Source organism: Tiliqua scincoides, chromosome 8 (assembly GCF_035046505.1).
Source record: "Tiliqua scincoides isolate rTilSci1 chromosome 8, rTilSci1.hap2, whole genome shotgun sequence".
NCBI lineage: Eukaryota > Metazoa > Chordata > Lepidosauria > Squamata > Scincidae > Tiliqua > Tiliqua scincoides.
This window is the reverse complement of record NC_089828.1, coordinates 49,088,646-49,108,778: the sequence shown is the minus strand read 5'-3', so window position 1 is coordinate 49,108,778 and position 20,133 is coordinate 49,088,646. Positions and strand designations below refer to the sequence as shown.

General features: G+C 43.9%; 1 protein-coding gene across 2 annotated transcripts; it reads left to right on the top strand.

Moving 5' to 3' along the window:
• The first annotated feature begins 1,533 nt into the window (after nt 1-1,533).
• SKA2 (spindle and kinetochore associated complex subunit 2) lies at nt 1,534-19,326 on the top strand. Of its 2 annotated transcripts, none has more exons than XM_066636139.1 (5): nt 1,534-1,613; nt 12,295-12,384; nt 15,045-15,221; nt 15,671-15,757; nt 18,487-19,326. In XM_066636139.1, exons 1-5 carry the CDS (start codon nt 1,581-1,583, stop codon nt 18,490-18,492), a joined length of 393 nt encoding a protein of 130 aa, XP_066492236.1. In that variant the 5' UTR covers nt 1,534-1,580; the 3' UTR covers nt 18,493-19,326. The 2 variants fall into 2 exon arrangements, with proteins under 2 accessions (XP_066492236.1, XP_066492238.1); XM_066636141.1 differs by having other exon boundaries at nt 1,560-1,632.
• The last annotated feature ends 807 nt before the right edge of the window (nt 19,327-20,133 follow it).

Genomic DNA, 20,133 nt, shown 5'->3' with positions numbered 1-20,133 from the left:
AAGTGTATCTATATACCAGTGATTTTCAACTGTTTTCATCTCATGGCACACTGAAAAGGCGCCAACATTGTGAAGACACAGCACACTGCAAGAGAGGGGCTCAAATCCCCCAATGACCCTTCCCCAAAGTCCCACGGCACACCTGCAGACCATTCACAGCACACCAATGTGCCACAGCACAGTGGTTGAACATGGTTGATCTATTTCAGTAGTCCTCAAACTTTTAGCACCAGGACCCACTTTTTAGAAAAAAATATGTCAGGACCCACTGGAAGTGATGGCATGTCTGGAAGTGACATCATCAAACAGGAAGAATTTTAACAATCCTGGGCTGAAGTCCTACCCACACCTGGGAGTAAACCCCACTAACTATCATTGTTCAAAGCATATGCCTAGTAACCTGTTAGGTACAAATCTGTGACATTTCCCCAGATGCAGTCACGTACCATGGTAGCATCAAGTCTAATATATTAAAAATAAAATATTGAAATGAACGGGGACCCACCTGAAATTGGCTTGCGACTCACCTAGTAGGTCCTGAGCCACAGTTTGAGAAACACTGATCTATGCAGTATCTATATAGACTATTTTACTATGTGACTATAATGTACATACTGAAATAATAGTGTTATATATAATTGCAAAACTTAAGTACTGCACAATTTTGCAGTTTATACATATATTATTTTAAAAATAGATAAAGTTGTATACATATAGTAAAAGAGTACATATAATAAAAAACAAATATACTGTATAATAGTTTACATATACATACATATATGTGTGTGTAACCTGTAATAAACGTGTGTGTGCGCGCATATATATATATATATATATATATATATATAATGCAAAATAGTCCCCTAACTACAGATGTTTTTAACCCCCCCTGCCCCTCACCTCTGCAAAGGAGAAAAGGGAAGCAGGACAGCCCCACTGCAGACACACCATCCCAGCATCTCCTTGCCACGCCCAATAATTCAAACTCAAACATTCAGCCTCTGCTTCCTCCACAGCCAATCACAGCTCAGTGGGGAGGAACCAATCAAAGCACGTCTTTCTTTGTTGCTTTCAATAAAACGCGCAAATGCAAATTGTGTAACAAGCGTTTTGATTGGCTGAAACTCCAGCCAATCGGTTTTTTCACCTCGAATGATAACCCAATCAGATTAAAAAGCAGGGAGAAAGTGACCAATCAGAGCAGGGAGAAATGAGAACGAAGACCCGCCTTTCAGAAAAACACGGACCAATAAAGCACGTGGTTAGCCTCCCGACCAATGAACGATTGAAACTTCGCTCTCTCGTTCAACTCTCTCATAGGCTCTGTTGAATAGCCAATCAGAGAGCACCTAGCCTTGCGCCGTAGCCAATAGAAAAGCCCGTCTCATGCCTCAAGTTTAGGTCCTCCTCCCTCCAATAGGCGCGAGGATGTGTTGGAGTGGAGCCAATCGGACGGAGCTCCGAATGACAGCTGACCAATAGGAATCGCCGTCTCTTCGCCCCCACCGTTGCTTCCATGAAGGGGGTGGGGCCGGGGGGCGGGGGAGCTGCCACCGCCTGAGGAATGTCAACTATTCAACATGGAGACAGCGGTTACTAAGCTGGAGACCATGGTGAGTCCTGGCGGTGCAGGTGAGCGGTTCAACTGGAGGAGACCACCCTTTGGTCTGAAGGGGGGCTGTGGGTGGAAGAGGGGAGCCCAAAGGTTAAGGATGTGAGGAAAGAGCACCCCTCCCCCCACTGGGCGCAACCATTCTCTGAACGCAGATGGAGAAAATTCAGTTGGGCGAGCCCATTGTCTTCGAAGGGGGGAGACAAAACTGAGGACAAGGGGTGTGTTGGTCTTGTCCATTCTCCTCAGCCCGGCTTTCGGGGGGCGTGCCCACTTCTGAGGGGGTGTGGCCTGTCGGCCAGTTCGTTCTGAGCGGTTGAAAGGGGTGTGGCCAGAGCGCTGATGGGCGTGGCTTAGGAGTGGTCCATTTTCCTGTCCATCCTCCCTCCAATGGAGGGGCCTGTCTTGGCTGTGCTCCCTTTGCCTGCTCAGTGGAGGTCAGGCCTCAGTCCTGTCCACGCTTACCTGGGAGTAAGCCCATTGACTCTGTTGGGACTTACTTCTGAGTAGACATGCATAGGCTTGGGCTCTAAGGCTGCAGTCCTCTCCACACTTACCTGGGAGTAAGCCCCACTGGTTATGATGGACCTTACTCCTGAGTAGAGGTGTGTAGGATGAGGCTATAAATCTACAACATTTCCTGCCATTTATGTGTTTTATCTTTTCACCCACTCCCTGCCCCAAACTTGGTGACTAACAAATAAGTCCCACATTACAAAATATCTATTGTAGGAAGAAATGTTTGTTCGGGCTTATTGGCCATGGTATATGATTTTTTTTATTTCCTGTAATGTGGGGCCTGGACAAGGGGACTGGAAAGACACCAGAGACTGTACAAGTGGTAAGAATAGCAGTGGTAAGGTATGGTCTGGAGGGTGAGCTGTTGCCCTGCCTGAAGATGCTAAGCAGGGTCAACCTTGGGTCGGCCTTGTATGGGAGACTGGTAGTATCTGTGGGGAATGTGGGGGAAGTCAGCTTACAAAATATGGATAAAATCTTGCCTGTAAAGGCTCAGAAGGTGTCAGAAGATTGATGACCATGCATTGAAAGCAAAACAGCTGGAGGAATTGAGGGTTCTATGAATTGTATATAGAAGGGATGTGAACCGACACCCCTGCTGCCAAGTGACGCTTGTCACTATGCAAAGCCCCCAAATGGTAAGGGCAGCTGTGCTCCCCTCGCCTCTGGAGGCTTTTCTGAGCCTCAGGTAGCATGCATCTATGTGCTGCCTTTCTGAGGTTCAGAATGCCCAGAGTGCAGAAAGACTCAACTTCCAGTTTCCCGGGAAACCAAACTTCACGTGTTTTTGCCCAAAATGGTTAGTCTGAACCTCAGAGAGGCAACTTGCACCCGCGTGCTGCTTCTCCTAGGCTCAGAAAAGCCTCTGGAGGCAAGGGCAGTGTGGCTCCTCTTGGTTTTGGAGGTGGGGGGGTGGGGTGAACAGGGACCAGCAGTGGCCATTGCATGTGTGGGCTGTAGCTGGCCAGAGTGTTGCTAAGTGATGCTCAACTGTAATTGTAAAAACCCCATTTGAAAAAAATGGGGCTTATGAGCAGCCTGCCAACTTGTAAACTGCCTTGTGTGTTGAGAAAGGTGGTATAAAAATCTCATAAATAAATAATATATAATTTTATCAGCAAATTGAACAGAATAGTCTGTTCCAAAGCTCTAACTGGCTTCCCTAAATCTTCCAAAAATCTTTTCCTGAGGTAATTAATCCTCCTTTTTATCATCTCTCCTCAACTCCCCTTTCTCAGCTTCTCTCCTCAACCGCTCTGCAGCAATTACCCTCTCTCAACAGATCTCCCCAACTGTCACAGTGATTGACAGTATATCACTGCTTCAAGGAGAAAGTCGCAGTTATTACAATGATGGTAAACACTTACATTTCCTAACATTTCACCCACAATTATGGTGAGCATTTTCAAAGGACTCTCAACAGATCTCCCCAACTGTCACAGTGATTGACAGTATATCACTGCTTCAAGGAGAAAGATGCAGTTAATGTTACAGTGATGGTAAACACTTACATTTCCTAACATTTCACCCACAATTATGGTGAGCATTTTCAAAGGACTAGAGGTGAGAACCCCAGAGCAACTGGCAGTAACTGCCAATTGATCTTGTTCACCATATGGTCCTTAAAGTCCTATGTGCTTTCTTTCAACAAACCAGTTCTTTTCCTGTTCCAAATTCCTGGATCCTTGTATTTCTAAGGGCATCAGTAATGCTTGGCTACCAGCCCTTAGAAATGCTAGGATCCAGGAATTTGAAACAGAAAAAGAACTGGGCTGTGGAAAGAAAGTGCATAGGACTTTAAGTAGTGGTTCCCAAACTGTGAATCAGGACCCACTGGTGGGTCATGACCTGATTTTGGTTTGGCACCAAGGGTCAGATGACTAATTGCCTAAAGTTCTATGGCTATTCAGAAATGAGATACTGTAGCTGCTAATTACCCTGCAAAGATCTCAGCTTCTGCTGTTTGCAAGCTTGTGTAAATATAGGAAGATAAATGTTTAATGGTCTTGTTTCTGGTTATTATAAATAAAATACTATTTCATTCTAGATCTTCTTTTAAAGTCTGGTAAACCTAGGTGGCTCCTGATAGAGTGTTGTGATACCAGTGTTAAAAAGTTTGGGAACTACTGCCTTTAAGGAACACGTGGTGAACAAGGTCAGTGGACGGTTACTATCAATTGCTCTGGGGTGAGACAAATGGCCTGTGCTTCTCACCTCTAGTCCTTTGAATATGCCCACCATTGTTGTGGGCGTAACATTGAGAAAAAAGATTTTTACAGATATTGTCCAATAAGCCCTAACATTTCTTACTGCAACACTAATAGTACCAGCCATGAAAGCCTTAAATTATATGTCATTACAAAACATCATCAAAGCTAGCAAATGATTCCAAGCAAATACTGTAAAAAATTTAACCACGCCAACAAAGAAAATGTAAGTGGGAAAACTAGATTTCAGTTAGTATTCATGTCAAAAACATGGTGAAAGAGTATGGCCATTGCATGGCATCTGTTTTATCAACTGAGGGGGAGCCAAGTGCAGTGCCAAAGCCTGGGTACATCAACTGAGAATTTCCTATCCAATGAACATGCAAGCTGTGCTTCTGACAGTGGTTGGATGCAAAGGAGGTCTCCATGGAAGACCAGAGTGGGTGGGCAGGATGGCTTTTAAATATTCTTAGTCACAAATTTTCTCCTAAACTGTCAGGTTGTTCTAGTTACTGCAGTGGTTCTCACACATTTAGCACAAGGACCCACTTTTTAGAACGAGAATCTGTCAGGACCCCCCAGAAGTGACATCATGACCAGAAGTGACATCATCAAGCAGGAACATTTTTAACAATCCTAGGCTGCAATCCTACCCACACGTACCCAGGAGTAAGTCCCATTTACTGTCATTGTTAAAAGAATATACATAGTAGCTTGTTCAAAGTACAGGTCTGTAACATTTCCCCAAATGCAGTGACATGCCATGGTAGCATCAAGTCCAGTATATTAAAAATATTGAAATGAATGGGGACTCACCTGAGATTGGCTTGCAACCCAACTAGTGGGTCCCAACTCACAGCTTGAGAAACACTGAGTTACTGTATTTAACAAGAACAGGGTCCACTAGGACTGTTTTGTTTCTTTCTTGTCCTAGTGTTGGAGGTGTTTCTGAGCTACTCCACATTCTTTCCATACAAGCGTTTTGACTATTCTGTTCCACAATAACTGGGGGTGGGAAGGAGTTAAAGTGCTGCTGAGTAGCTTTACTTACCTCTTGCACCAAATGTGGGATAGCGCTTGTCTGGACCAAACCCATATGCCTCTGGATTTAATATTTATTTATTTAAAAGATTTATACTCCGCCTTTCCTCTGCTGGAGTTGATGCCCAAGGTGTCTTACAGTTTAAAATTTTAAACAAAAACAAATAAGCAATAAAAATATCATAATATATACAACAAGACAATAAATAAAAACCAAATAAGGGCATACAGAGACACGAGGGGGGCGCACGCACACACAAAGACTAAACAGAAAGGGTTTAAACCAAATTCCTGTTTTTGTCACAGTTGTCAGAGTTCTAATGTTTCACATTCTGGATTAGCTAAGATTAAATATGATTGTCTCAATACATCCAACGATTAGAACTCCTTGACACCTTTCATTAATAGCATTACAAATGCTAACCCACGCACTGAAGAACTTTCATGGTTTCTGCTTGTATTTTGTGCCCACCAAAATACGTACTGGAAACACTAAAAAGTACTACTCACTTCTTCCTACTTGCCCATTTTTGCTTACAGCATTTCTCAGCCTGCATATTGAAACTCCAAAAAGTAAATAAAATGCCAGCTTGCAGAACACTGTCTTCAAAGACTTCAAAAATTCCTTAAACAAAAGCCTGTGTGTGATTTTTTAAATGGAAGCTGAAGTGACATATGGTTCTTAGTTGTCAGAACTTGTTTTCCTCACAGGAACAGCTGCTGATCTCCCCTCACCTGAGTCGGATCCCCAAGCAGGGGCTTGATTGTCAGAAACCAACCCCTTCAGGTGCAGCTGCAAGGACTTGGAGCCATGCGTTGTGGTGCTACTGAACTGCTGTAAAATTATGCTTTTGCTTTCCTTGCTGGGAGTTTAAGGGGAGCCAATAGCTTTGTGTGCTTCTTTGAGTTGAATCTGACTTTGCTTCCAAAAATTGCAACCTATCATTTTATGAGTTGGATTTGAGGTCTATGGAGTTCTCCCTCCATGTCCAGCTGATCTGGGGATTGAGAGATCTCATAGGCAAATGACCCTAGTAGTAGTAGTAGTAACTTTATTGTCATTGTGCTACAGCACAACGAAATTTATGCACCTTTGAGATACAAGCATAAATATACACTACAATTCCAACAATCACACTCTACACACTCACCCACACATTCTATACAACATGCATCATAATATAAAACAGTATAACAAACCATAATGCCCAGAAGCATGGTAACAACTATATCACCTTATTCAACATAATTATGGCTGTGGGATAAAAACTGTTCAGGAATCGTGGTGTGTGCTCTAATAGTTCTGTATCGTCTACCCGAAGGCAACAGTTCAAAGAACTTATGAGCCAGATGGAAGGGGTCTCTCAGAATACTGTGTGACTTCTGCAGACAGCGAGATGTATAGATGTCCTCCAAAGGTTGAGGTCACTGTGAATTTTGTCCTGTTTGGTAAAACTCTCCATTTCTCTTATGTGAAAGCTGACGTGGTGTAGAGAGAATAATATGCATCAGCCACATTCCTTTCTTTCTGAAGAATCTGTGTGGGAAAACCTGTCTATTCTTAAATAAGGTGCTAGAATGACTTCTGTTTTTTTTCTTTCTCGATCTTCTCTTTCCTCCCCTGCGCAAATGGATCTTACCATTTCCAAAAAAGTTCTCTTACAGGGTTAGTTGTTGCTGACATTTTCTGTAAAACTTCTGATTTTAACCCCCCCCCCTTTTTTTGTTTGAGTCCAGGAATATTCTCCAGAGCCTGGCTAGCTTGCTTCTTCTGGATGGCTAGAGGTGTCTGTCCACTGCCCTTTTTATGTTGTACTACTAGTGAACATGCACAAAAAGCAGTGCAATGTTAAAAGGGCATTGGCCAGCAATGCTATTTACCTCATTGCATTGTTTAATGGCATGGCTCAGTCAACTAAAATACAACTCATAGAAGTGTATATATGCGTTGGTGTCTAGTAGAGTTAGGCACTCTGTGTCCTGGAGGTCAGGACACATCCTGATCACACTGGCTTGAGGGCTGCACACATGAGCATGGGTGCGTTTGCACATGTGTGAAAAATCACTGGCCTGCATGTCCATATATATCTAATTTGAGGCCTATAAACAGGCTGCAGGAGAAGCCCCATTTCTCTTCCTGTTGTAAAAGCTTCCTGGTCATGGTTACTCAGAGGGTATTCTTTCCAGTGGGTGGGGGTGTGAGAGAGACATCTGTACCCTTGGCCTAGAAGACTGGGAAGCAGGTTTCCTGTGCCTGTGTTCAGTAGGATTGCCATTACTTCCAGAGGTTTTTTTTTCTTGTCACATATAAAGTTGCTGGTGCCATGTGAACTTTATGCCGCAAACTGCTTCTGCCAGCCTTGGGAGCATCTTGCTGCTGACAAGTGCTCTGACTTCATTGCACTACTGTACTTCCCAGCTAGCAGTGCAATAGTATTGTCAAAGCACTTGCAAGCAGAACCTGCAGCAATGGCCTACATGGCTTTCTCCCAAGCTCTATGTGAGTGAATTGAACAGGGGGTGGGTTGGCAGGTAGGTGTGGCTTGATGACTTTTGCTTGCTTTCATGTTACTTTAGGGCTGCAAAGTTTAACTGGCTTGTTGATCTACCCAAGATCCTGATCAGTAAGTAGGCATGTCAGAGGACAGCTTTGGGTTTGGTAGACCAAGGCCCAACTTCCACACCCTCCAAAATGACGTGTTGTTGGTTTGCCATAGATCTAACTCATTTGTACCTCTTAAGTTTGGCAGTTGGGATGGGTTGGATCTGGCCCAGAGGCCACCTGTTGCTGACTGCTAAAGTAAAGCCTCAGTTAATTAGCCTGAAAAGGCAAACATTATTTAAATGGAGTTCTGAATTAATGTTGCACCAGTTTTTCTTTCGGTGGTTCTGGTAGGTTCAGCCTTGCCATGAAGCAACTCAAAACAGTTGTAGGGAGTGGCACCCTTGGAAGGGTGGTGAATGAATGAGCCCCTATTGGCCACCCTCTCCAGTCTGCCACTCCACTGGGGATCTGATCCTTTTCTGACTTGCTCACAGTGGCAGCCCATTTCTTCCTCCAGAACTGCTGGAGGACAAAGAGAGGGAAAGTGGCTGCAGCTGCAAATGGCTTCTCCCAGCCCACCTAGTGCTCACAGAACACCAAGCAGGCAGGGAAAAGTAATGTGGGATCAGCCCACTACTAAACAGAGCTCCATATGCTGCCTCTCCCACAGCTCCATATCAAACAGAAGCCATGCAAGGTTTGTCCAACAGCAGCTGGAAGATCAGGGTGGACTAAGAGAGCGAAGGAGGAAGACTGCAGGAACACTTTAACTGCATATTTTCTGGCTATATTGATGTAGTTATAGAAGAATACAGGTGCCCCAAGTGAAGACAGGACCCTGGTGTGGTACTGGCTCACAGTGCTGGTGCCAAGTGATTGAGGGCCCAATCCTATCCAATTATCCAGCACCGGTGCAGCAGCAATGCAACCCCAAAGTAAGGGAACAAATGTTCCCATACCTTAAGGAGGCCTCTGTGACTGCTGCCCCACCATGTGCATACCCCATTGGCACAGTTGCACCAGCACTGGAAAATTGGATAGGATTGGGCCCTGAGGCAAAGTCCTGCACTGAGTTTCCTGTAGTACCTTCACCTGCCTCCTGGTGGGACTCTACTGCTGACATCAGTATTGAGGGTTTAGTGCAGAATTTTCTTGTGGGGGTGGGCCCTGTAATGGAGGGTGGGGAAGACCCCTTTCTAAAGCCTGGAGAGTCTTTGTAGTAGATGGTGCTGAGTTAGATGAACCCAGACTGACTTGGTGTAAGGCAGCTTCACATGGAAGGTAGCTACCTACCCCTGCTCAAAGCAATGATTTTCTATGAAACAGTTTCTCACACTGTTTGAAGTGGGTTTTCTTCAGTTATTACCAGATGGCCCCAAAAATTGGGAATTAAGGACAATTATAGCTGGTTAAAAAATTCTGTCATTCTGCTACCTTATTCCATTCCCTAGTGCTTCATTTGTCCTAAGTGTAAGCTCCTGGTGACATTACCAGTTGGATTTTTCATTATTAACATTTTCTTTTGTCATCTAGTATTATTACCCTGGGGCATAATTAATGAAATAATCAAGGGTCAGGAGAGTGTGTATCAGTTGCCAAACTCTAATTATGCAGGCTATCTACTCTTTGTATATGGAGCTCAGCTAATATCATGGATGTAGTTTTAGAATAGATTCACCTGGCAGGACAAAGTTCCTAACAACACAGTCCTGGAACGTGCTGGAATCCTTAGCATGTATGCACTGCTGAAACAGAGACGCCTGCGTTGGCTCGGTCATGTCGTGAGAATGGATGATGCTGGATCCCAAAGGATCTCCTCTATGGTGAACTCGTGCAAGGAAAGTGCCCTACAGGTAGACCACAGCTGCGATACAAGGACATCTGCAAGAGGGATCTGAAGGCCTTAGGGATGAACCTCAACAAGTGGGAAACCCTGGCCTCTGAGCAGCCCGCTTGGAGGCAGGCTGTGCAGCATGGCCTTTCCCAGTTTGAAGAGACACTTGGCCAACAGTCTGAGGCAAAGAGGCAAAGAAGGAAGGCCCATAGCCAGGGAGACAGACCAGGGACAGACTGCACTTGCTCCCGGTGTGGAAGGGATTGTCACTCCCGGATTGGCCTTTTCAGCCACACTAGACGCTGTGCCAGAACCACCTTTCAGAGCGCGATACCATAGTCTTTCGAGACTGAAGGTTGCCAATGAATGAGTTTTAGAATAGCTCCTCTTTGCCAAAAGACCACATATGTTCTTTCCTTTGAATGTACACAGAGGTAGCTTTTAGAGAAGCTTATATGGCTAAGGCTGCCTTTGGGTGAATCTAAGCAGAGCATCAAGCACTCCAATAGTTCACCAATTTGTAAGACTGGTTTGGCCTGTGTAGGCCCTCCAGGTAACATATCATATTATCCACAGCTTTTTGGTAGAGAAGTAGAGCAATGGCTCTCTAAGACATTGTATAGGAGGGTGTGCCTTGTTGTAACTACCTGTACCTATAAAGCAGCTATGTCAAGGCCATGTACAAAATTCAGAAGTCTACCAAGACTATGAAGAGGGAGGGGGAAGAAAATCATTTGGAAAAAGGGTACTTGTGGGTTTCAAAAGTTCCACTATACAAGTAGGGCTTGAGATGCTGCTTTAAAAAGCTGAAAAAGGAGGCAGTCATATGTACTTATATGGCACATTTTATAACCTGTCCTTAAAAGAGCTCAGGATCTGCATAGCCCCCAGCACTCCTCAGATGGCAATAGGCCTGCTTCTTTATACTGAGCACACCTATTCTCAGGTGCAAGGCTTGCTGTCTGAGTGTCATGAAAGGTTAAGAGGCCAAGTTAGACTGATGGTCCATCTCCCTCAGCTTTGTCTATGCTGATAGCAGCAGTTCTTCAGGGTTTCAGCCTTGAAGAAGGTGGTGTGTGTCTTTCCCAGCCTTATCTGGAGGTGCCAGGGATTGAACCAAGTACCTTTGGTATGCAAAGTAGGTGTTCTACCCTTGAGCTACAGCTTCTCTCTATTCTGGTCTATGTGGTCTCAAAGCATTTGTGTGTCTGGTGATTGTTGCATGTATTCAAAACTCCACCAGTCAGAGCTGGGTACCAAATAGTGGCCCAGGGAAAAAGAGCCAGGTTGCCAACTGCATACACTGAACCATACACTGGGAACCTTTGTACAACAGTGCAGATCTACTTCTGAGTTACTATTGGTTTGGGCCTATAAGCCTAATAAAAGGAAAACATTTTTGTTGCTATTGGACAATGGAAATCCTCTTGCTGACCTACTATATACCATGTGACTTATCAGTAGATCCCCTCTAGCTTCTGTTCACTCCTAGTCTTTAGGGGAAGTTGAATCTCTCCCCCTTCAGCTTCTAGAGATCCTAAAACAATGAAGATGGAGGAGGGGAAATGAGAATCAAAGTGTGTGTGTAACATGATCTTTTTTTTGAATAGCTGGAGAGGTATGGTTGTGGAAGAAGTTACAAGTTTGTAACTAATTGGTATATTTTTGTAAATGTTTAGCAATATGGTTCAAGTCTAGAGACAAAGCAGAAAAAGTTTGATCTGTAAATGCTGGAACATATGTGCTTTTCTATTTGGGTGAATACTATTTTTAAAAGCTCCCCCCCTTCACATTTCATCAGTGGTGAGAGGGATAGCAACTTAGCAGAAAATGGAACCTTAGTTCCCAGGTACAGTGCTAGGGTACATAAGAATACAAGAATTCTTGTTGGGTGGCTTGTAATAAAACAAGTTAAAAAGCTCCAACAGTGGGTGACTTGCTCTGTGGGGGATAGCTGGGTCACTTCCAACACACAGGAGTGATAGAATGGGGGGGGGGGTAGAATTACCTGGAGGATACCCATTGTACCTTTAAATTAATTGCTGCTCAGCTTGCCTACTTGGAATAGTGATGTGCAGAAACATGGGGGAGGGGGAAAGCTTCTCTAAACCTTTTCAGATTTAAAACATGAAATGTGTGCCTTGGCTATCAGAAGTGGGGGAACTAGATAATTGCTATGTGCTCATAGGACATCTGTAAACTAAAACAAGGGTCTTGAAATGCGGTTTTCAACCTTTTATTATTTGACGTTGCCTATAAACTGCTTTGTGAACTTTTTGTTGAAAATGGTATATAAATATTATTATTATTAATTCTGCTCATTTCTTCTGGGATCATTATAGTAAAGAATAATACTATTGCTCACAACTTGTCCTACCAATTGATCACATATGGTTATATGTATCTTCTGAATTTCCTTCTTCTCCCTAGTTAGGTTTGTCCTGCAAAGGTTTACAGTAGTGTCTTTGTGTGTGTTCGTTTTTTGTTCCAAATGTGTACAAAATGGGAATGTGATTTATCATTTTGGGTGTTTTAGTTCCAGAAGGCTGAATCTGATCTGGACTGCATTCAGAGAATGTTGGAGTTTGAAATAATGAAAGGGCTCCCTGATGGACTTTCTCAAGAGGTATTGTTCTTGGATTTGAGCTTAAGTCTTAGTACAAGTTAAATAGTTTCAAAGCATACTAAGTTGTGGCTATTGAGTTTTAAGATGAGACAATATTATATAAGAAGTCACAATTATATCTATTTTGGTTATTGTCAGACAAACTTTGTGTGTATGACTTGAATCGCTTTTTCTTCTGTAGCCCCTGAAAATTGTAGATCAGTGTGGGTGTTGATGATGATTGAACATCTGTAGCCCCTTAAAAGTGCTGTCCCGAAGGACTTCATGACAGGCTTGAAAAGGCAGCTTAAATGCATATTGTTGATGAGCAAACACAATCTGTATTTGAAAACAAGTTTCAGCAGACAGATCAGCTGTATCAAGGGCACAAAAGCCTTCCAGGGTGAGGAATGTGCAACTTGTACTATAGTTACATTCACAAATATGTTCACTGGCTACTGTTGATGCAGGGTTGCACCATCCATACCTAGCTTTGTAGTTTTGATGGGGAGGGGCACTGTCTAAGACTAAGTATTAACATTATGTATGAATGAGGACAATGCATAATCTTGGGGGGCATCCATGGAAACTGATCAGGTCAGTAGGTTCAGAACAGACAAGGTTACTGGGTATTGAGGAAAGACCTGCTCTGAGGCTCTGAAAAGCTGCTGCCAGGACTTAAGAAACCTAGGTTTGATGTCATGAGGTTTTTCCTGATTGAAGGTTTAGCTCCCACTCAGCCACTCCATCCCACCCCTTTACCTAGACAGATAGGTTTGATCGCCCAGTTAGTCACTCCATAGGAGGGTTTGCCTCTCCAGATGTGAAGAATGACCAAATCCACAGAAGCATATGGCTGGCTGATAACCAGCTGCGGACCTCCGCAGCCCTGCTCCTGGGGCAAAGCTCCGCGATGGTGCCCCCCATGAGCTATCGCCGCCCCCCCGGGCAGAAATTCGCCCCCCCACTCATCAGAGGCTCACAGAGCCTCATGCGACCTCCTCCCATGCCGGGGAAACCCCTGTGAAGTTCCCTGGCGCTATAACCTGTGCTTCTGGCAAACCTGAAGCACAGTTTCCACCCCACCCACCCACCCCCGTTGGGAGCCTTAGAGAAGCTTCTGCGGGGTCCCAGTGGCCAGCGCCTGGGGCATTTGCCCCAGGGTGGTCAATGGCAGGCACTCAACTGCTGATAACAGCATTCCAACAAAGGACAAAGACTGCCACAGAACATGTCCCAACAGCACAGGCTTCTGGGAGAAGGCTTCTAAAATTGGGGTGGGAGGCATTAATCACAGAACTGAAGTATGTAGGGGGCTAGAGAAGATGCTGTACCCTATTCTTTCACTCTCTTCTGATCGATCTTCCTTTTCAAATCCAGGGACTAAGAGGAGAAGCAGCTGGCATCAAGTTGGGTAAAGGGGCATGCTATGTTGTGCACTTGAAGGTTTGGGCAGGCCCTGCTTGAGATGTATACAGTGGTACCTTGCATAACGAATGCCCCGTGCAGCGAAAAACTCGCATAACGAAAGCGGTGTGCGAAGTTTGGTAACTCGCATAACAAATTTTTATGACTTATGCTTCGCATAATGAATTTTTTTTTGTTTTGTTTTGGTTTGTCTTAAGGGGGGGATCTTCATGTCCATTTATGATCCCATTCACCCTAGTAAGGGGCGGATGTCCATGTCACTTTATGATCCCGTCCACCCTAGTAAGGGGCGGATGTTCATGTCACTTTATGATCCCGTCCACCCTAGTAAGGGGCGGATGTTCATGTCACTTTATGATCCCTTCCACCCTAGTAAGGGGCGGATGTTCATGTCACTTTATGATCCCGTCCACCCTAGTAAGGGGCGGATGTTCATGTCCATTTATGATCACTTTCACCCTAGTAAGGGGAGGATCTTCATGTCAGTTTATGTAAGTAAGTCCCATTGTGCTTGCTCCCAGGAAAGTGTGCACGGGATTACAGCCTTCAAACTCCCCACTCAGCATCCCCCCATCGCTCATTCACCCTCTCACTGCCCCATTTCCTTCACGTTTCCCCCCATGATCATGGCAAAAGCAAGCAATTGAGTGCAGCTGCTCTGACCTCCCCAGCTTAGAGCACAATCCTGTGCGTGTCTCCTCAGAAGTAAGTCCCATTGTGCTTACTCCCAGGAAAGTGTGCACAGGATTACAGCCTTCAAGCTCCCCACTCAGCATCCCCCCCCCGTTTTTTGAAATCCTCTGTACAGTATGTATGCCTTTAAAGAGCACTTAATAAACACTTTGTAAACCAAATTTGACTTTGTTCTGACTTTTCTTGCCCATAGGAACGCATTAATTAAATTTCAATGCATTCCTATGGGAAAACGCGATTTGCAAAACGAAAAATTCGCATAACGAAAGGACTCGCGGAACGGATTAATTTTGTTATGCGAGGCACCATTGTAAACAGAAAATACTGTTTGACTTTGCATTATATAAACTGGCTCCATGGATATGATCACCAGCATTCTACTGTACTCATGAACACCTAAATAGGTCTAATCTCTGTTGGTGCCATTTGGCTTCTTTTCAACACTCCCAGTTCAGACTAGATTTTGGCAGGCCTCTAGTTCCTTGTTAGAAGTGCTCCACTGGATTGCAGTTGGCCTCTATTTCTCCATGCCTTAAGCATTTTTCTTGCTTTGCTAACAGGAGAATCCTCTGGTCCTTATACAGCAACTGTCAGTGGTGAAATCTCGTTACAAAACACTGTGTGAGCAGCTGGAAAAGATTTCTCTAGAGCGGCAAGAGTCCATGCGCTCTATCCGTGTCACACTTGATAAAACAATGAAGCTGGTTCAGGAAATACAGCAACATGCCGGTATGGAGGTAATGTAGTTGGTTTGCTCACTGGAATAGTGATAACATACATGTGAGATTCATGTGTCTCCTATGAAGTTAGAGGCATCTTCAAGGCAGTAGAGAAGTTTCTGGAAAGATGGCTTGCCTACAATATGAAGTTGCAGTAGAATTTTGAGCACATTCTAGGGTCCACTTTCAGTTTCTGTAGGACAATGTCAAGGCCCAAGAAACTGAACTAGCATGAGGATGAACCCTACTGTGTACCCTGCAATGTGACTCAGAATCTCCTGCAAAACCCAGATTCCTGGGCAGCCAAATGTTTGCAGACCAAATTCCCCTGAAGGTAGGAAGTAGGTAAAACAATATTCTAAGGGACTGGTTAGATCCTGAACCAGAATGGCCTCTTGCGTGAAGTGCTTGTGTGGTGCAAAAGGCAAACAGCTCTGCTGAAGAAGCACCTCTGCTTTTTTCCCTAGATCTCCCCTTTGTCTGAAGAAGAGCAGCTTGCAATGCAACACTTGATGAGTCGGACTCTTAAAGTGACAGATGACACAGCAAAACAGGTAATTCTGAGTTGGAGAGCATGGCTTTTGTATGTGGTTATTTCACATGGCTCTCTATAGGATTGTGTGTGTGTGTGTGTGTTTGTTGCAAATGTAAGAGAGTCTGCAAGCCTATGGGAGTAAGGCTTACATGGGAGCCTATGGGAGTAAGGGACTTACATGGGAGTAAGTCACATTGAACTTAATAAGGCTTATTTTTGAGTACAAATGCATGGGCTTGTGCTGCAGGTAGTGTGTGTTTCTGCTTCCTGTTCCATTCCTATCCAGTGCAAAGAAGTTCCCAGATTTGATAATCCTATATTAATTTTTTTTTCTTTAAGAGCAATGATCACTGCAGCTTTCTCCTCTCTCAACTTTCACATTCTGAATAAATGCCTTGGTTTCTTGATCAGAAAATGTGCTAATTCATACTTTACTTGTACAACAGTTTGTTGTTTCTCTGCTGTACGTCTTGTGTAGAGCAATCCTATGCATTTCTGCTCAAAGTAAGCCTTGCTGAGACTGGGAATGGAACATACTCTCAAGTAAGCATGCAAAGGATTGCAGCCCTAGTAAACGCAGGTAAAAGTTACATTTGTACACACAATTTTAACTGGTTAGGGTTTCCTAGGGTTTATTCCCCCCCCCATGTTGTCTACCCTATAGTTGTAGGATTGGATTTAAGTAACACATTATGTTCACATAATGGGTAGACTGTAATTCTGCAACTTGTATAGATAAGGAAATTTGAATACAGGCGTGCCCCTGTGTCTACAGGGGTTCTATTCCAGAACTCCCCCCCCCCCCAGGATACCTGAATCCCTGGATATGGGGGAATACCTACCCCCACCCTCTGGAGGCATGAAAACATCACCTCTTCCTGGTGATGTTTTCACTTGTAATAGCCATTCTGAGGCCCACAGAAGCTGTGGGCAGATGTGTATGATCCTCCAGAGGTGAGGGGAGTGCAACCTTTAGAGGTTGTGGGGGTGGGTCTATCTGCATCCACAATTAACTGAAACTGTGGATGCGCCCCCCCCATACCTCTCTGTGTATTTCTGTATGTATAACTGGATGGCTTTAAAAGATTGGACCCTTCATGCTCTGTTCTAGGCTTCCTGGAAGCAAAATGCTGAATCACATAAACGAGTGGTTCCCAAACTGGTGGGTCACGACTCACCAGGGGAACCAGAAATGAGCCATTCTCCCTTAAGGGGAGTGGCCCCAGGAATAGGTGCCCTGACAACACTGCAGCAATTCTGTTGCTGTGGGGACATAGGGTCATTTTGACATACCTGGGGACGGATTGTGCAGCTTCTTGGAGGGTTTGTAGACCCATGTGTGAGCCTTCCCACTACAGCGATGTCATGAATAAGTCCATGTTAGGCCTAAGTTGGTATGAGAAGCCTGAACCAAACTAAGAAAGAGTAACTGAGAAGTTGCTAGCAGTTCCCAGCTGCAGGAATGTGGGTAAATAAACAAAGAGGAAGGAATGTGTTGTCTCTCCTTTGATGACCAGGAAGGACAGATAATGAGAATTATGACCAATTGGAGTGCTTGGCACCTCAGCAGACAGAGAGTCTCATTATCAAGGGTGATTGAGTGCATTTGTGGATCTTCAGTTGGGAGGGGTAAGAACTATGAGGGGTTAGCAACCAGGCCAACTTAGAGAAGGTTCTGTTCATCAAGTGTTCTGATTGGACAGTCTAATAATTATGAAGTCACCTCAGTACTATTAGCATAAGAAGTATAATAATGAGTGCCCAGGGGGTGTGTTTGAGTTCCCTCTTGGACAGAGAGTCTTGGGTGCGAAGTCTTGGTAAGCTCCATTGTCCATCATGGGCACCTGGCCCTTTAGGTAGCCCTGGAGCTAAGAGATCTATAAGAGTAACTGACCCAGGTGAGAGATAGGTATTAATAGAGAGAGTCAGCTAACTTTATTATTTTATTGCTGATATGTTTCCTAGATGTTTATGCCTCCAGCATTTGCTGCCTTATTGTAGAGTGTGTAACCTTATGTACTTAATAAACTAAAATATCTTTTACTAAGTTGTTTCATTGTCTGTTGGGAACAAAGGTTCAGAATCCTGCCTAGCCGTTCAGCAAGCTACCAAGTGCTCGTTGAGGTCTAGTAACTTGAGGACTGAGACTTTAGTTGGAGAAAGAGCTCAGTGCCTGCAAGGGATAGCATTAAGGGTCTCAGTGTCCCTGGACTGAGGCACTGGCATGTACAGGGTGGTGGCAGTACTACTGGGCAAGGGGCTTTGAGGGTTTTAAGGTTCAAAAAACCAAGAACCCTAAGTCTCCAACCCCCCTTTGTTTGACAAGCACTAAGCTCTGAACAGAGCTCACCAGTCAGATCCAGCAGGACTCCTGTGTTTAGATATGCAAGGCAGTGGAATGCTATGCTTACTTTGGCACCACACTTTTTTTGCATCCCTAAGGGAGTAGATATGGTTGAAACTACAGAATACTTGTCTTGTTTGGTTTATGTGTAATACCTGGTCTAAAGTGTTGCTATATGTTAAAAGTGGTGTGTACAGCACTTGATCCTGCAGTCTTCAAGTGAGCATGAATGTATGAATTTGTGCTTAGCATATAGGCAGTATGACTTGGAGAAGTTGAGCAACTCATCTGGAAAATAGCAGAAATATTGGAAATTGAGTTCTGAGATCAAACCAACTGAAAAAGTAGGAGTTTTTGAGTGAGGAATTTAAAGGCTAAAATACCATCTCCTTTTTCTTCTGCAGAATTGACCCAAAGAACATGGAAGTCAGTTGGCGCAGAATAATCGTGCAACAGGGGCTGACCAGCATTAGCGTTAACAAATGAAGTCATAATGCCTTAAATGTTTGTTTTTTTCCGTTCCCCACTGTGTATGTAATAAGTCCTAAAGTGTTACTAGAACAATATTTTGTTTGTGGAAACTAATGCAATACAGTGATGGTGTCTATTGTGTCTGTTTTGCCAGCTGCCAAAATGGCAGCTGGTTGAAAGTTTCTTCGTGCTGTAAAATAACTCTTGAATAATGTTTACATGTCATAATGATCTTGTGAACTGGGTATGAAGATGATCTTTCAACTTTTATGGGGCAACTGTAAAATGGACTTTTAGTGTTCTTTTTGTTTATGAACTAGTAGCAGTGAGATCTCCTTGATTGATCTGCAAACCTTTCAGGGGAGTTGGCAACAACACAGGATCATATTTTTGCTGCCTTTTGGGGCAGGCCTACCATACTATCCTTGCCTGCCTTGTAAAATTAGCAGCCTCTGGTTGCTGGTTGAGGTTTGTACCTGCCTCCGTGCAGAGCTTCACCAGAACTGAATGGCAAGTCCCTTAAGCCACCATAATGGACACTGTCTGTGCTCTCTATATTAATAGCCTCCTGTGTAAACCAAATAATGGTGTGTAGGAATTGTGGTTGCTGCTTTATACTTTCTCCATGACTTCTTCAAACACTTGTGGATTTGGGTGCTTCTTCTGGGCTAGTCAAAGCCATAGCTACCATTTTAGAGTTCTGGTAAACTCTGATTTTTATACTATCCTTAACTTAAAGTATAATTGAAAAAATAAAGACTTATCTCAATGAATTTGTGTTCTCATTATAGTTTTCATTTGCAAAAAAGTTTCAACTACATGGTTTGCATTCAGTTCATCGTACCTATTTTTATTACTAAAACAAGGAAGACCTAACTTGCACTTGTATGCACTTTTACATGGAAGTAAGACCCATGGAACAAGTAGGACTTCTGTGTAAACAGGCATAGAATTGTGCAGTGTAATCCTGTGTCTATTTAGAGTCTTACAGATGACAAGCTGCACCTGCTGTAATTCCTTACACAGTTGTTAAAGGTCCAGGAGCCCTAAAGTCGAAAGGTTGGCCACTCTTACCTCCTACCTTGAGGAGGCTTCTGTGATTGCCCCCCTTGCCTTGTTGGCATGGCTGCTTTGGTACTGTAAAGTTGGGTATGCTTTGGCCCAGACTCTGATCTACCTGCGTAATGTTAAGAGAACTGACTGGTTGCAAAGTCCTTTTGAACAGATTAGAAAAGCTCACTGGCAGTGCAGGCCTGGCCCATGTTTTGTTGCTGGGAGCATCTTGTAACTCCGGACAACCAAGCTACAAACACAGAAAAAAGCAGGTGCAGATTTAGCCTTCCCATCAGCTTTTAGAGACATCCAAGTAGCTGAAATAAGTTGTAGAGACATCCAAGTGCCTATGTATCAAAATTCCAGTTGGATAAATTCCTAGAAGGTATCATTTTCATCCTGTTAAGGTTATTTGCTTATTGCAGTGTGGTATGTTGATACTCAAAGGGAAGCATTTATGATAAAAGTTTTCTATTTGACAACTAATTAGGTTGTGCTGTCAGATGTACGTACTAACTCCATTTTGC

What these genes read in the sequence shown, in the direction of transcription:
- SKA2 (XM_066636139.1), top strand. Translation starts at nt 1,581, where the DNA reads ATGGAGACAGCGGTTACTAAGCTGGAGACCATG. An exon ending in CTGATGGACTTTCTCAAGAG is followed by an intron (nt 12,385 to 15,044) that starts GTATTGTTCTTG and finishes CTTTGCTAACAG; the next exon opens with GAGAATCCTCTGGTCCTTAT. An exon ending in AGCAACATGCCGGTATGGAG is followed by an intron (nt 15,222 to 15,670) that starts GTAATGTAGTTG and finishes TTTTTTCCCTAG; the next exon opens with ATCTCCCCTTTGTCTGAAGA.